The sequence below is a fragment of the Vespa crabro genome, chromosome 18, assembly GCF_910589235.1.
Source record: "Vespa crabro chromosome 18, iyVesCrab1.2, whole genome shotgun sequence".
Classification (NCBI taxonomy): domain Eukaryota; kingdom Metazoa; phylum Arthropoda; class Insecta; order Hymenoptera; family Vespidae; genus Vespa; species Vespa crabro.
The window spans coordinates 3,950,383-3,962,460 of record NC_060972.1 but is presented as its reverse complement, the minus strand read 5'-3'; the positions used below and the strand labels follow the sequence as shown (position 1 = coordinate 3,962,460).

The following is a 12,078-nucleotide window of genomic DNA, read 5'->3' as shown; positions in this document are numbered from 1 at the left end:
AATATTTGATAAAAATAAATTTAGTTTCTTCGATTGTCGAGTCAAGGCGATGAACTTTTGAACGTGGAAGCTCTACGCGTCGTCGTTTGCGCAGGCGCAAAAATTTAAGGTAAAGCGCATGCGCGACCTTGTAGAAGGTGAATATGTATCTCCATTTGTTTGGCAATATGTTCTATTCGCCCTCGGCGAGCTGCACGGTGTTCTTGTGCGTTTCGTCAAGAGTGTTTCATTCTATCTCTTTCTCTCTCTTTCCCTCTCTTTCTTTCTCCCTCTCTCTCTCTCTCTCTCTCTTGCTCTCTTTCCTCTTGTTGTCTATTTCTCTCTTACACGCACATATCAAGTGTAGTGTACAATTCTTCAAACATTCTTTCGGTCATTATACGAACGAATTGAATAAATTTATTGATTGAGAACAATTCAAAATCATGTCGCACGTTGATGTGGATCACGAGAAAAGAAAACAAATCTCAGTACGCGGTATCGTCGATGTTGAAAATGTCGCGAATTTTAAGAAGACGTTCAACCGGCATCTTCATTATACTTTAGTCAAAGATCGTAACGTAGCGACTAGCCGAGATTATTACTTCGCTTTAGCACATAGTGTCAAAGACAATTTAGTATCCAGATGGATTCGAACTCAACAATATTATTACGAGAAAGATCCAAAGGTAAGTCTATAAGTATTAATGGTTTGCTTTTTTCTTGTCTTTATTTTGTTCCCTTATGCTTTCTTCTCGCCTCTTCTCTTCTCTTTTTTTCTCTTCTCTTCCATTTTCTTTTATTCCTTTTCTTTCCCTATTATACAGGATTGGCGGGATTAATTTTATTATTAAAAAATTTTTTGTCATTGTACAATCTATTAGTATATCAAATAAAGAAAATTTATTGTATTTAAATAATAAATTCTCTTTAAGATATGATTTAGAATTTTAAATTAAAAATGTTTTGTTGTAGAAAAGTATATTATAACTCAATACATTAAGTATAAGTTATGTATATTTAATTGTATAAGTTTCAGCTGTGTTTCCTATATTGATACTCAATTTTGTGACTACCAATAGTATTCATATAATGAAATTTATTCTAATATTTAGGAATTACAGAACTCGACGAATGATTTGTTTTTTGGATTCTTATATGTTAAGTGTATCATAGAACACAAATCATATTTATAATAATAAATGGTATAATCACAGTCATAATAGGATGAATATTGGTATAAATGTATATTAAGTAACTATCTCATTAAGATCATACGCTTAACAAATATAATACAGATTAAATGTATTTAAAACTTCTCATCACAATCATTTTTCTATCCTCGTTGACCTGGTAATATTTGATACATGATATTGAAAATGTAGGTCAAGAAACAAATATAGTAATGTTAATGTAAAATAGACTTATCAATTAAATTATTTGAAAAACGTATATTGCAAACATAATATTTTCGTTATCAATAATTATCAAATAATATTTATAATATTTATATTAAGAAAAATGAAAGAACAAAGAAAAACAATTAAAAAATTTGAATGTATGATTTGAAAAAAAACGTGTTGCAACATTAATCATTACTTCATATTTGCTGTTTAGAATGAACTTTGAGATTCTCACATAATCATTGATAAATTAGTGATATAGCAAATACAGAAACAGAAATACAGGATCTCTAATATGCAACTTAACATAATAATAAGTTCGAACAATTATTACAATATCTATTCTGTTGATGATGTGAAAGTAATGCAAGAAAAATATATTGCAACATCTATTTTTGGGCATGCTGTGTCCCTGTGCACATGAAGATTACATCACTCAAGCATTGAAAGCTTATCATATTAAATTCTTCATGTTCAATTGAACTATTTTGATCGTTTCTAACTCATATACATTTATTTTTTATCATGTATCTCTTAATTTTATTATATTTGTATTTTTCTTTTTCTTTTGTTTCTTTTTGTTTTTCTTTTGCAACATCTTACCACAGATATGTCTGCAATTTGCACATTGTTGCCAAACGATTAATTTCAATATAATGCCAAAAATTCTTAACTATATAGTTTCATAACTTTTGGATATTATCCCAAACAAATTGGATCTATAGATTTTAGAAATTCACGTGATCCATTCGCGGTACTTTTCCTCGCTCTAGTCGAGATTCTCAAATATAATAAAATATATAAGTGTGATCAAATTTCTAATTTAAGATATCGTTCGGACAATATGTAACTTAGTAAGTTAAAGGAAAAAAAGAAAAAAAAAAAAAGAAAAAACAAAAGGAAGGAAAAGAAAAAGAATCATACGAAGAAATAATATAGAGCACGAAAATAATTCATACTTCAACGAATCTTTAGAAAGAAGAGTTCAAAGTTGTATTTTTATCTGGTATTAAACTTATTGTAAAATAAAAAGTTATAAAGCAATAGATTATAATTTCGACCAATAGATGTTCCAATAATACGATATTTTTGTATTATATTTTAAAATCGGTCAGTGACCTCATCCGCAAGATAAATTTATTTTTATCTTATATTATGCCGTGTATATTTTAATCTATCACGTGTAAAAATGTGTTTCATAATGTGTCGTGTCAAGAAGTAATCTTTGATTTTATTTAGATTAATAAATAAAATAATATGCAAAAAAATTTGATATTATTTTAAAAAAAATTATTCATTGACGTATTTTAATGGATAACTTTGACATGACCTTGAGCAAGTCAGGAGGCATCTACGTGACCTATCATATCGAACGTTCATGTCTTTCGAAGTAACTAATTATCACTCATTATAGATCACTATAGATCACTTCATATGGATAAGTAATCTTGCAATTAGTTGATTCGTTATAAATCTAATTTTGTTTATCGTTATTTTATATCTTGTTTAAGTTGATCCTTGATCAAAAAAAAGGAACAAAAGAAAAAAGAACTTGTCAATTAGATAAATTATTAACTGTATGTTATTTGTCACATAGCAATAATAAATTATTGATCTAGAATATAATTTTTCTTTTCTTTTTCTGTTACTTTAGAGAGTATACTATCTTTCTCTCGAATATTACATGGGAAGGGCATTGCAAAATACGATGATCAATTTGGGAATTCAGGGTGCGTGCGACGAAGCTATGTATCAGGCGAGTGACGCAATTTGCATGAAAACAAAAAATATTTTATTTATTTAAGATCAATCTAAAATTTCTTATCTTAACATTTTATTATAATATTTCACAGATGGGCTTGGATATAGAAGAATTAGAGGAATTGGAGGAGGATGCTGGACTTGGAAATGGAGGCTTAGGAAGATTGGCTGCTTGTTTCTTAGATAGTATGGCTACTTTGGGCTTGGCTGCTTATGGTTATGGGATAAGATATGAATATGGTATATTCGCACAAAAGATAAAGAACGGAGAACAAAGTGAAGAACCAGACGATTGGTTGAGGTATGGTAATCCTTGGGAAAAAGCAAGGCCAGAATTTATGCTTCCAGTTAATTTCTATGGACATGTTATTGACACTCCTGAAGGCAAAAAATGGGTTAACACACAGGTTCGCAGGATGCAAATGATTTTACACGATCGTATAATTAAATTATTGTTAATTATATATTAAATTTTAGGTCGTATTTGCAATGCCTTATGATAATCCAATTCCTGGATATAAAAATAATGTGGTTAATACATTGAGATTATGGTCTGCTAAATCGCCAATCGAATTCAATTTGAAATTCTGTAAGATCACGATTAATTTCTTTTTATTCTTTTTGTTTATTTTTTTATTTGAAAAAGCGTCACGTTATTATTGATTTAAATTATATTACTTTCTTTTTTTTTTTCAGTCAACGACGGTGATTACGTTCAAGCTGTTATTGATCGTAACTTGGCAGAAAATATAAGTAGAGTCTTGTATCCTAATGATAATTTCTTTGAGGGAAAAGAGCTCCGTTTGAAACAAGAATATTTCATGGTTGCCGCTACTCTTCAAGATATAATTCGTCGTTATAAAGCTAGTAAATTTGGATCGAAGGAACATTATAGAACTGAATTCGATGCTTTCCCTGATAAAGTAGCCGTTCAATTGAATGACACTCATCCTTCGTTAGCTATTCCTGAACTTATGAGAATTCTTATTGACGTTGAAGGACTATCGTGGGAGAAGGTAGCCGAGACAATTTTTATTAGATATTCATTCTTAATTGGATAGGATATTTTGTATTTTGTATTAAATAATTTATATAATTTATATATATATATATACATAAATGTTTATGCATCTTTAAGGCATGGGAAATAACAACGCGAACGTGTGCTTATACAAATCACACTGTTCTACCAGAAGCACTTGAAAGATGGCCCACTAGCATGTTAGATAGCATTCTTCCACGACACTTGCAAATTATTTATCACATAAATCATTTACATCTTGAACGAGTCGCTGCCAAATTTCCAGGTGATATGGATCGTCTTCGTCGTATGTCTTTGATCGAAGAAGAAGGTGAAAAACGAGTAAATATGGCTCATTTATCCATTGTTGGTAGTCATGCTATCAATGGAGTTGCACAAATACATTCAGAGATTTTGAAAGATAGTGTGTAAGTGATAAACCCAATGAGTTTATTAATGAATTGATAAAAATAATACAAGAAATAATTTATTTTAATTATTCTTATACAGATTTAGAGATTTCTATGAATTGACACCAGAAAAATTCCAAAACAAAACCAATGGTATTACACCTAGAAGATGGTTACTTCTTTGCAACCCAAATCTATCCGATATTATTGAAGAAGTATATATATGTGATTTTTTTTTTTTTTTATTATAACAACACTAGATGTAAATGTATAAACGTTTTTGTTTTTTTTTTCTATTTGTAATTTATAGAAAATAGGAAGCAATTGGGTTGTACATTTAGAACAATTGGAACAGATTAAACAATATGCCAAAGATCCAGGCTTTCAACGAGCGATAGTTAAAGTTAAACAAGAAAATAAATTACGTTTATCACAACTGTTAGAGAAAGATTATGGGGTTAAAATAAATCCTGCCTCGATTTTTGATATTCAGGTAAAAACAATATATATTCAAATTTAATTGATTTACATTAATGTTATCGTTGAATTTACTAATAAATATAATTCAATGTTAGGTGAAACGTATCCATGAATACAAACGACAATTATTAAATTGTCTTCATGTTATTACATTGTACAATCGTATAAAGAAAGATCCGTCCGCACCATTCGTACCAAGAACTGTTATGATAGGTGGAAAGGCAGCACCAGGCTACCATCTAGCTAAAAAGATTATCAAACTGATTTGTAGTGTTGCAAATGTTATCAATAACGATCCTATTGTAGGAAATAAACTGAAGTTGATCTTTTTAGAGAATTATAGAGTAACTTTGGCCGAAAGGATTATTCCTGCTGCAGATCTGAGTGAACAGATTTCTACCGCTGGTACTGAGGCATCAGGCACCGGAAATATGAAGTTTATGGTAATAATGAATAAATCAATTGAATATATTAAACTTCGATCTAGAAAATGAAAAAAAAAAAAAAAAAAAAAGAATAAAAAATCCAATATAATTAACGTTTTAGCTGAATGGTGCTCTTACAATTGGCACTTTGGATGGAGCTAACGTAGAAATGGCCGAAGAAATGGGAAATGATAATATTTTCATTTTCGGCATGACCGTAGACGAAGTTGAAGATTTGAAAAGAAAAGGCTACAATGCTTATGATTATTATAATAAATTACCAGAAGCAAAACAATGTATCGATCAAATTCAAGGAGGTTTCTTCAGTCCTAATAATCCAGATGAATTTAAAGATATCGCTGATGTCCTACTTAAATGGGATAGATTTTATCTTTTAGCAGATTTTGAAAGCTATATTCGTATGCAAGAGAAAGTCAGCCAAGTATATCAGGTAATTGTAATTTGTAATTTGTAATTTTGTCAAACAAAATTAATACAGTGTTGTTAAAATTTCAATATCTGTTATGGGATATGTATTGAAACGCCATATATTTTAGGATGAAAACAAATGGGTGGAGATGGCGATACATAATATAGCATCTTCTGGAAAATTCTCTTCCGATCGGACAATTGCAGAATATGCCCGTGAAATTTGGGGGGTAGAGCCAAACTGGAACAAATTACCAGATCCACATGAACCACGTGATATCTAATTCGTTTGATATAATCAATCTAATGAATGTTCTATAATTTTTTCTGTACTTCTATAATAATCGATAAAATGTTATGATAGACAATAAAACAAATTTCAATACTTGAGGAAAGAAAATAGCACGATCAATTATCTGAGAAAGATAAATAATATAATTAATATTTAACAAATGTCTCATCACGATAATATAAAGATTCTATGCATTATATACAAATGAAAGATTGTTCGATCTATAAAATAGAAAAAAGTCTATATTGGAATTTGAGAAATTTATCCAATAGAAAGGTTCAATAATTGTTTATCACATAATTTAACACAAAAAAAATTATGAACAAAAGTATATCAAACGAATGCAATATATTTTTCTATAACTACATTTATTTTTATTATGCTACTGCCTACTGTCAAATACTCAAATAAAGGTGGCTAAGAAATAATTTTAAAGTAATCTCATAAATAATTATAAAAAAAATATTATGCGCATGATTTTGCTTCAATTTTGAGAGACATGGTCTCAATGTGAAAGTCTTTGTGTCTTTGTGTACTCTTAAATAATTATATATTGATACTATTTAATCTCTAATGTCATTTTAATCTGATATATTTCATGTTGTGTAATAATATATATTTGTAACTTAATGTTCTTTGTTGTAAATAACAACTTTAAAAATGTTCCTAGTCATAATAAAATACTAAATGAAAAACATTTCAATAATGAAAACATTTTTAAAATTATATAAGTTCAAAATTTATATAATAATATAAATGATATGAAATCTATTATTATGGCAGAAATTATTTTCATTATACGCATGACACAATCATTTTTCAACATCTAACAATATTTTATGGCAGATTATTAAATTATCTTTTTGTAATTGTTATTAATATTTATAGTGAATATATGTAAACGACATATGTTATGTTTTTATTAACAGCAAAAATAATATAAATGACATAAGAAATAACTTGATATACTTAAAAAAATAATACATTTTATTATATTATATTGTAACAGCTATGTATATATATTTTATGAAAAACAATACAATACTGGTGCCAATTAAATAAAAATAAAAACTCCGCTACTATAAATTATATATACATATGTATTAGATATAATCTTACTTATATAAAAAGTAATACTGTTCTATTATAATTGTTATATTAAAATAAAAATATTAACGATACATGATATAAAAATAAAATGCTCCTGTTTAAATAGGTTTAAAAATTCGCGGTATAAAATGATCGTACAGTATAACCTATCACATCGGAGATTTGATAGTAGAAAAACCAATGTGATGATTAAAACATAAAATATCTTGTGGATAAGATACATTGATAAAAACTATTTATATCAAATCAAAGAAAGTCGATGAAGTAAATTTTTCTTTTTTTTTCGAATCGATTCAGAACGAGTCTTTAATAAAACGTAGAGGCATCTGCTTAGAGTGAGAAACTTTTCTTCGAATATAATATCTATTAATAACATTTTCTTGCCATCCAGTGTACATAAGTAAGTATCCGATTCAACACAGTTGTTCCTTGATGTCTCATACTGTACTTACGCAATGCATCAGTCCGATTCGAACGAATCGTGACAAGAAATTAGAAGCAAAAAGAACGCCTCTAGTACGTCACTATCACTAGCGCGGGATTACTTATACCGGCGTTCGAAATTATTAAAATCGATGAGTGAAATTCTCGTGGAAAAAATAAATAATATAAAAATTGTTGTTTCTCTCTCTCTCTCTCTCTCTCTTTCTCTTTGTATTTTATTAACAAAATTCGGGAATAAAGATTTTAAAAATCGTCACATCTTCACGTTTTGGAGTTACCACATCGCCTATTTCAATTTTCTTCGAAGTATATAAAAGATCGTGTGACAGAGGTAAAAAAAATGTCAATCGATTGTATTTTCAAACACACCAAGGAAGATGCTTTCAAGGATTTCATCTTTTTCGACGAGAAAACCATACCAATAGTAAGTTCTCTTTATATTTATATGTACAGTTATATATATATATATATATATTATTATAATCTATGTACAATAAATTTTCGATTACAAGTACAGTCTGGTCCATAATTAAACACGAATTAAATTGTTATCTTCGTACGGTATATAAATATATATATATATATATATATATATATATATATGTACACACATGCACACATTTTCTTTTACCTTAAATATGCGGAAATGTATTCAGACTTCTTCTCGGTAGATGTCGATCTTTCATTTTTCTCTATGTTCTATATTACAGTCGGTAAGCGGACGTTCTACTGTTATCGATAGATGAAGAAAAATTATCGATTAATCGAACTTTGATATATCGATGATTTTTCCTCCAAAAATATAAATATATATATATATATATATTCGAGGGTTATGGTAATATAAGTTTTCAAAAGAGTTCATTAGATAAATTGAATTCTTTTTATAATGAAAAAAAGAAAATTCGAACGTCGAAGAAGAATAATAATTTCTTAAATTCTTTTGTTGCATTGTGTAATAGAAAAAAAAATGTGATTGAATTAATTAAATAAAGTCTTTTTTTTTTCTAAAATAAAAATGGAACGTATCAAAGGCAGAGGAAAATGTGTCGAATTTAAAATAATATTAGAAGCAGATGTCTAGAATTGTCATTCAAACTTTGACAGGTTTTTACGTAAGGAAAAAAACAATATACATATATATATATATATGTATATATTAAACAAATAATTAATTTAATATTAATTATTAATTTATTATTATTTTATATTTTAGGAAGAGGTAAAACCTGTCATATTACAACCATTGAAGCCAACATCTGCTATCATTATAACAGGATACATTCCCGTTCATGCAATAAGGTATTATCTATATGTGCGATTAGTTTTTTTTTTTTTTCTAGAATATTCTTTTTATTTGTTTCTTATAAATTATGTATTAAAAAATAAAATCAACAAATATTTCTTTGCGATAGATTTGCAATAAATTTAAATTGCAAAACGAACGGAAACATAGCATTGCATTTTAATCCAAGAATAGATAGAGGCTATGTGGTAAGAAATACTAAGATCAAAGGTACATGGGAAATCGAGGAAACATGTTCTCCAGTCGGTCCATGTAATTATATATTTCGTCGAAATTCTTATATTCATTTGATGATATTTTGCACGGAAGATGCATTTCAGGTAACATCAAGTATTTGTATAATTTTATATTATCTCCTTTAGATTAGTATTATCTATATTATTATCGTTTTTCTTTATAGATAGCCGTCAATGGAGAACATTTCTGTGCATTTACATATAGATTTCCACTTAGCGATATTAATCATCTTCAATGCGAAGGACATATAGAAGATATAAGATTTAATCAATTATATCTTAACGTTTATCCTGATCCAAAGATTTTGAAACCTTCACGTTCTTTAAGTTTGACAATGGATTGTCCTCTCGTAGAGTTTCTTGTAAGCAATAGATATGTTTTTCATTATAAATAATTAACAAAAAATAAAATATATATATATATATATATATATAGTAATACATATAGTAATTTAGAAAAAGACAAAATATGTTTTTTAAATGTAGGAAGTTCCGATCAATGTAAGAATCGGCTGTGAATTTAAACTCGGTACCAATTTATTTATTAGAGGAAGATTAAAATTACTTCCTCATTCGTAAGTCTTATTATTAATTTCTTTTTTTTTTTGTGTAAGATTTCTTATTATTATAAAAATCTGTCCTTTTTTTTCTCTTACAGATTTTATATAAATTTACAAAAAGGTGACACTATTTATCCTCACCCAATAATTGCCTTGCATATAAATCCACGTTTCCTTTATGGTAGTAGCGAGCCTTACGTTGTCATGAATTGTTGGGTCGATGGTAGTTGGAGAAATGAGGAAAGACACGAAGGTCATTTGTCTTGGATGCCGGGCCGTGATTTTTTACTAACGTAAAAGATTTTTTTTCATGTAATACATAGGGTGGGTCAAAAGTTCCAAAGAAATTTTAGAAATTAATTATTTCTTTTCACAGATTTCCTAGGGTTTACGAGTTAAGCTTTATTGTTTTATAATCTGCAAAAAAAAAAATTATCCTGAAAAGTCTCGAAAAAGAGTAATTGATTTAAAAAATCACTCACGAACTTTTGGCACGCTCTGTAATTTTATCACAAATTCTTATAATGTATTATTATTATTTTTGTTTGTTTGTTTGTTAATAGTATACGTTGCGAGCATGACAGCTTTTCAATATGGTTGGGAAACAAAATAATAAGCGAATTTAAGCACAGATTAAAACCATCGATCATTAATACTCTACGAATATCAGGCGATGTTGTTCTTCATCATTTGGCGATCGATGATGTCAAAAAAAAATGAAATAACGAATGACTATATTATAACGATACTTCTTGGATACCTTAATTATTATTCAAAGAAGAAACATGCGGACTAATTTACTTGTCTTTGTTTCTTTTATGAAACTTTTCGAATGTTGTCATTAATAATGTAAAGGATTATACAATGTTTTCTGATAAACGTATGTACTTACTACGTATCATTCTTAGACAATATATCGTTTTAAGTTGATTTTATTAAACTCGTTGATCAAGTTAGAAAAAGACCTCCCTCTTCACTTTTTCATTTTTCATAATAATTCTTTATGATTGATATATATCTCTCTATCTCTCTCTCTCAAATTTGACAAATTATGAATCATTCTTTCAAAGAATTCTGATTATTAATATCAATGATTGTTAAGACTCTACAAAATGAGAAGTTTCTTTTTTTTTTTTTTTTTTTTTTTTTTTTTTTTTTGTAATGTGATCACGGACGTTTAAGAAAATTTTCTTAAAACAACTAAAGTCCTTATAAGTAGGATAATTAACGAGATTACATTTTATATTCATTTACACTAATTAATTATACCTTTTATATGAGATAAGTAACAAGAAATTTTTCTATAACTTTTGTAAAACTTTCTTAGAAATTTCGTTAGATTTTAGGAGTGAAATATTTGAAACTTATTCAAATAGCGCATATTTGCTTACTTATATTATATATACGTGACATTTTTTGTAGTCATTTTTAATAATAATTCGCAATGTACTTTTACGATTTATACAAGGCAATAAACTAATTGAATATACTGCAATAAAATATTTTCTCTTTGATATTCTTTAAATTTCTTCATGTAGATATTATTTTTATTTGTTCAGAAAGAAAAAAAGAAAAAGATTGCAGGTGGTTACAAGAGAGTTTCGATTTATTATTGCACAATAATTCTAAATATTAAGAACTGCATTTCCTTGTCACGCATTCGTATTTAATACTTTCGTTGACAATTGAATTTAGTTCCTTCCTTACATAATATTATAACACCCTATATAATCTATGTACGATATCATGAAAAAAGTTGCGCACACGTTTTCTTGATAATTGAAAAATTCGCGTGAGCACAAACCTGTTTCGATGTTATCTCAGATTTTTATTAATAATATAATACATTACATTATATCACGTTTACCTAAAATATGGAAGACGTATTTCTCGAGTTTACACTTTGACACAAATTGTATTTTAAATTTGTGTGCCGTGTTATTAAATATTAATGTTTATTAAAAAACAAACAAAAATAAATAAATAAATTAATTAATATCTATATATTCCATGTAGGATAAATATTAAACAAAAATAATTTAGAAGAATTAATAGGAGACGATGTACGCTTATATGTAGATAAATATTTTATACGAATATATAAAATTAATATCTTAATTAAATCTCTCCCCTCCTCTCTCTCTCTCTCTCTCTCTCACTCTCTCTCTCTATCTATCTCTATCTCTTTCTTGTCGTTTTAACGATAGATCTGACGTATCATT

At 27.7% G+C, this 12,078-nt stretch overlaps 2 protein-coding genes across 2 annotated transcripts; both read left to right on the top strand.

Annotated features, from left to right (window-relative positions):
• The first annotated feature begins 166 nt into the window (after positions 1-166).
• Positions 167-6,830, top strand: LOC124430439 (glycogen phosphorylase). Its single transcript, XM_046976997.1, has 11 exons — positions 167-668; positions 3,037-3,138; positions 3,236-3,550; positions 3,621-3,732; positions 3,840-4,159; positions 4,282-4,592; positions 4,675-4,789; positions 4,885-5,067; positions 5,150-5,497; positions 5,601-5,930; positions 6,037-6,830. Exons 1-11 carry the CDS (start codon positions 426-428, stop codon positions 6,190-6,192), a joined length of 2,535 nt encoding a protein of 844 aa, XP_046832953.1. The 5' UTR covers positions 167-425; the 3' UTR covers positions 6,193-6,830.
• A 501-nt stretch (positions 6,831-7,331) lies between these two features.
• Positions 7,332-10,786, top strand: LOC124430380 (32 kDa beta-galactoside-binding lectin lec-3-like). Its single transcript, XM_046976850.1, has 7 exons — positions 7,332-8,178; positions 8,971-9,056; positions 9,170-9,380; positions 9,461-9,658; positions 9,783-9,871; positions 9,955-10,149; positions 10,420-10,786. The coding sequence occupies exons 1-7, from the start codon at positions 8,095-8,097 to the stop codon at positions 10,574-10,576; spliced, it is 1,020 nt and encodes a 339-aa protein (XP_046832806.1). The 5' UTR covers positions 7,332-8,094; the 3' UTR covers positions 10,577-10,786.
• Positions 10,787-12,078: the final 1,292 nt, after the last annotated feature.